We start from the raw sequence: 5,417 nt of genomic DNA on the forward strand, positions 1-5,417 counted from the left end.
CTTGTCCGGAGAAGACAAGGTGAGCGCTTACCATCAGTCCTGTGTCATGCCAACAGTAAAGCATCCTGAGACCCTTCATGTGTGGGGTTGCTTCTCAGCCAAGGGAGTGGGCTCACTCACAATTTTGCCTAAGAACACAGCCATGAATAAAGAATGGTACCAACACATCCTCCGAGAGCAACTTCTCCCAACCATCCAGGAACAGTTTGGTGACGAACAATGCCTTTTCCAGCATGATGGAGCACCTTGCCATAAGGCAAAAGTGATAACTAATTGGCTCGGGGAACAAAACAACAATACTTTAGGTTCATGGCCAGGAAAATCCCCAGACCTTAATCCCATTGAGAACTTGTGGTCAATCCTCAAGAGGCAGGTGGACAAACAAAAACCCAAATTCAGGCAAACTCCAAGCATTGATTATGCAATGGGCTGCCAATGGGCTGGCCCAGAAGTTAATTGACAGCATGCCAGGGCAGATTGCAGAGGTCTTGAAAAAGAAGGGTCAACACTGCAAATATTGACTCTTTGCATCAACTTCATGTAATTGTCAATAAAAGCCTTTCACACTTATGAAATGCTTATAACTATACTTCAGTATTCCATAGTAACATCTAACAAAAATATCTAAAGACACTGAAGCAGAAAACTTGTGGAAATTAATATTTGTGTCATTCTCAAAACCTTTTGCCACGACTGTATGTATAAAATATCTGGCCTATGACACAGCTTGACCAACAATGTGCCAGGGTAATACAACACCAGCAAATAAAACGAGTGAAATTGCAGGTATGCATACGGATAAAATAATTAAACATGCTTAGTGGTCTACTTCGCAGATTCACAAAGAGTGAATAACAGTCTATTACTGCAATACATTAACTGTTAAATAGTCATATATATATATATACACACACACACACACATTTATTTTAATACATACATAAAATGACTACTGAGCTACCTTTTCTCTGGGAAACTAAGACTGTATCCATAAAGTTGGTGGTTGAAGATATCCCTCTAGTGGTGTGGGGGTTGTGCTTTGGCAAAGTGGGTGGGGTTATATCCTTCCTGTTTGGCCCTGTATGGGGGTGACCTCGGATGGGGCCACAGTGTCTCCTGACCCCTCCTGTCTCAGCCTCCAGTATTTATGCTGCAGTAGTTTATGTGTCGGGGGGCTAGGGTCAGTTTGTTATATCTGGAGTACTTCTCCTGTCCTATTCAGTGTCCTGTGTGAATCTAAGTGTGCGTTCTCTAATTCTCTCCTTCTCTCTTTCTTTCTCTCTCTCGGAGGACCTGAGCCCTAGGACCATGCCCCAGGACTACCTGACATGATGACTCCTTGCTGTCCCCAGTCCACCTAGCCGTGCTGCTGCTCCAGTTTCAACTGTTCTGCCTTATTATTATTCGACCATGCTGGTCATTTATGAACATTTGAACATCTTGGCCATGTTCTGTTATAATCTCCACCCGGCACAGCCAGAAGAGGACTGGCCATCCCACATATGCTCTCTCTAATTCTCTCTTTCATTCTCTCTCTCTGAGGACCTGAGCCCTAGGACCATGCCCCAGGAATACCTGACATGATGACTCCTTGCTGTCCCCAGTCCACCTGATCGTGCTACTGCTCCAGTTTCAACTGTTCTGCCTTATTATTATTCGACCATGCTGGTCATTTATGAACATTTGAACATCTTGGTCATGTTCTGTTATAATCTCCACCCGGCACAGCCAGAAGTGGACTGGCCATCCCACATAGCCTGGTTCCTCTCTAGGTTTCTTCCTAGGTTTTGGCCTTTCTAGGGAATTTTTCCTAGCCACCGTGCTTCTACACCTGCATTGCTTGCTGTTTGGGGTTTTAGGCTGGGTTTCTGTACAGCACTTTGAGATATCAGCTGATGTACGAAGGGCTATATAAATACATTTGATTTGATTTAAAGATATTTGAAAGAGGCTTTGATTGTACAGAGAACATGAAACATGGTAGACTGTCCGTTCATTCACATATAAAACTGTCACCTGTAACATGTTATGAAAGTGTGCTGACTGGTAGAGAACCTTTGCATCCAGATGTTCTATGTGCAGTGGTAGCCTGAATCAGCAACCTAGAACTCAGTTATGTCATGATAGTTCTGCAGTGGTTTTATAGGTTCCGACCACCTTGCTCCTTCACTTGTTTCTCTGTGGCCAGATACCACTTCTTCACCTTGGTGTTTTCCATCACGTCGTAAAAGGCCTCCAGGTCCTCCATGGATCGGAGGACTCCATACACCGCCTTCAGAAAGAAATAGTCATTATTTACACTGCTGATAACCTATCAAATAATTAAGTCAAGAGTTGGGTGTCTTGAAAAACTCTTAAAATAAAATGTATTTTTATTACTAAATTGAGGTCCCTTGTCAACAAGTGTATTCAATTTAACATGTCAATCAATGTAAATTGTACCCAACTGAAATGGAATTTCCTTTCAAAATGTCACAACAACCCAACAAATCTTACCAGATCAGCGAGGTTGGGTTTGTCACCACCCATGAATTTCCTCTTCCTCCCAATAGCTGTTATCCACTCATTCACAGCCATGTACAAATCTTCCCTTACATCATCCTGTAACTTGTACCTATGTGGGGGCAGGAACAGAGGGGAAGACCAGGCACAAACTCACATTGACCAGCATACTGAAGAGAATGAAATTGAAAACATTCCATATAAAATCTAGTAATTTGCAACGATTGACAGCAATCTGAATCTCACCAGATTTTCAGGACCTTGGAGGCCCAGAACATATAGAAGGCCCCTCCGTACTTGGCAAAAGGAACAGAACCAAAGTTGCCCTCACGCACTATGTGGTCATAGGTGGCTAAGGCCTCAGCGGGAGTCCTGTACACATTAGGCTTTATCCGGTTCACTAGCCAGTCATCGGCCCACTGACGCCATCGTACCTCCTCCCTGGAAAAAAAGAACAGAGATTTGCCTAGTCCAAAAACTACCTCTAGCTAGCCCATACCCCCTATGAAGTTACATAGATCTGAAAGAACTGGAATCAATTTGGAGGGTAGCTCCACCCTGTGAAATGTGACATTTTTCAGCTATATTGCTTATACCCATCACTTTACAGTTGTACTCTAGCGCATGGAGAAAATATTGAACAAATCACAACAACCAAATTCTTAGATCAATACAACATAGAGCTAACTTACTTTCTGGCATTTTTAGATGTGTACACCTCAGTGATCTTAATCTCATTCAACATCACCCAGTATTTGTTAGTGTACTCCAGAACTTCATTCCCCCAGGCATTGGTAGACGGGAGTCTCGGAAAGTACTTTACAACCTCTGACATCGTTCTTTCTCTGCAAAGTAAAAGAGAACAGAGGTATAGAAATAAGTGATATTGTAGGGTTGAAATGCAATAGGTCATTCTGCTTTTTATTTAATTACATTATTTACTTACTTGTCAATCATGCACGTCTTCATTGCACTGATAATGACAGATGAGTTGTTCAGTTGCTGTTTGACAAGCAATTAGAGAAAGATGGTTTTATTAAACAAAAGGTCAAAAAATTGAGTACTTGCTTGAAACACTTTTTCTTCAAGTTTGAGATCTACTCTGCTTACCACAATTTCTTTCCCCTCCACCATAAGAATGGGCACCGTTTGGTACTCCGATGACCATTTGATCTCCGTGTGCATGACAGGGTTGACTTCCACAACCTTATATTGAAAACCATAGTAGTCGAGGAATGCCCGCACTTTGCTGCAGTATGGACAGGTCTTGTACTGGTATAAGGTAAACGTTAAGTCGGTGGCAAACGTCAGATCAGAGCCGTGGTTTGTGGGGATGCTATTTTGGAGATTGGGGAGCTGTGGGTAAATATACGATTGCATACAGTGTTTATCCCAATATCATTATTTCTGATCCGTTGCAGCAAAACATGAGACATACTTTCAAAAGTACAGTGCAACTACATCAAGTTTTGTGGACATCCATGGAAAAGCTGTAGACCGTTAGAGAGAGCGACAGATACATTGTAATAAAGAATGCATGAGCCACAATGAATGAGGTTAAACAATGAATTACGTGATATTGAAGAGTTAAAAGTACGAAGCATAAATAGTTGAAATCCTTACATTGGGCAATTCATCCTCTGCAAAATGCTGTTGAAATGAGAATTGTATGGTTTGATACAAGCCGACTCCCCCTCCGAACAAAAAAGCGAACCCAAAGACGCGCCTGTTGGTTGCGCGCAGGGGAAGAGTGGAGATGAGTTTGGATCCAAACGTGGTGCCGCCTGTGCTATATGCCCTGGCACTGCACCTCGACGGGACATTAGATAGTGCAACTGCTAGGCTGATTCTGGCTATCGGAACCCGCAAAACATCAAAGCCAGTCCGCCAAAAACTGTTGTAACTTGAGGCTGACATTTTTGGTTTACACAACCTGCTCCCACAATGCATCTGGTCTGACCAAAAACAGCGACAACTTCCGTGTTCGTACACACGTGGTTAGGATGTTATATCACCGGCCACGTTCCATACCGCCTGCAATGTAGTCGTGCTGCGCAACTTATTATGTGTTTCCTGCCATGTTAAACTCTACTTGCGTTTGAAGAAATCTGATACACATCTGATTGGTCCCAGACCTCCACAAATGTAGGTCTAATGTTTGACAGGTACGGCTAAATAAGATTTTACATTCTGCGCAAGGGGACTAGCCTACAATATAGGCAGTTTGGAACGCAACCACCATTATTGCGCTACAAATGTCAGAAGAACATTGTTTCAGATAATGCAACAACTTAAATTTGTCATCTACAAGTAATTAAAATGTTCTGGTCTGGAGTATGACAGCTATTTTTGACATCAAATGAATAACTTTATCAAGAGACATTAGGGCAGCAGGTAGCCTATTGGTTAGAGCGTTGTGCCAGTAACGGAAAGGTTGCGAGATCGAATTCCCGAGCTGACAAGGTAAAAATATGTCGTTCTGCCCCTGAACAAGGCAGTTAACCCACTGCTCCTAGGCCGTCACTGTAAATAATATTTTTTTTCTTAACTGACTTGCCTAGTCAAAAACAACGTTTAAACAAGGTTAATACATCCACACACAGGGCCAGCACAAAAATGTGCATCAACCAAGGGGTACTTTTATATCATTGACATCTCAAACAGCCTGGTTTTCCTCCTCAATTGAATTGCACCCTATGGCCGGGATTCAATCCGATCAGCAGTAAATCTGCGTTAAAGCACGCTGGTCATGTAAAGGTCATTTCAGATTGAGCCAACATATGCAACGTTTACCTTGAATGCAGTCTCCCTGAATGTGGTAACATTACCTTTAAAAGTTTCATAGCCAACCATGCACAATCTGATTTAATCCAGGCCCAGTCTACTATAGACAAAGACAAAGGAGAAACACAATA

The 5,417-nt window shown here is 42.5% G+C and overlaps 1 protein-coding gene across 1 annotated transcript; it reads right to left on the minus strand.

Moving 5' to 3' along the window:
- Nucleotides 1-520: 520 nt before the first annotated feature.
- On the minus strand, nucleotides 521-4,482 carry LOC110523249 (prostaglandin E synthase 2). Its single transcript, XM_021601777.3, has 7 exons — nucleotides 4,126-4,482; nucleotides 3,613-3,858; nucleotides 3,449-3,504; nucleotides 3,195-3,347; nucleotides 2,749-2,943; nucleotides 2,497-2,614; nucleotides 521-2,272 (listed from the first exon to the last, which is right to left on the minus strand). Exons 1-7 carry the CDS (start codon nucleotides 4,450-4,452, stop codon nucleotides 2,141-2,143), a joined length of 1,227 nt encoding a protein of 408 aa, XP_021457452.2. The 5' UTR covers nucleotides 4,453-4,482; the 3' UTR covers nucleotides 521-2,140.
- Nucleotides 4,483-5,417: the final 935 nt, after the last annotated feature.

The sequence above is a fragment of the Oncorhynchus mykiss genome, chromosome 5 (genome assembly GCF_057628025.1).
Source record: "Oncorhynchus mykiss isolate SJ-2025 chromosome 5, ASM5762802v1, whole genome shotgun sequence".
NCBI classification, from domain to species: domain Eukaryota; kingdom Metazoa; phylum Chordata; class Actinopteri; order Salmoniformes; family Salmonidae; genus Oncorhynchus; species Oncorhynchus mykiss.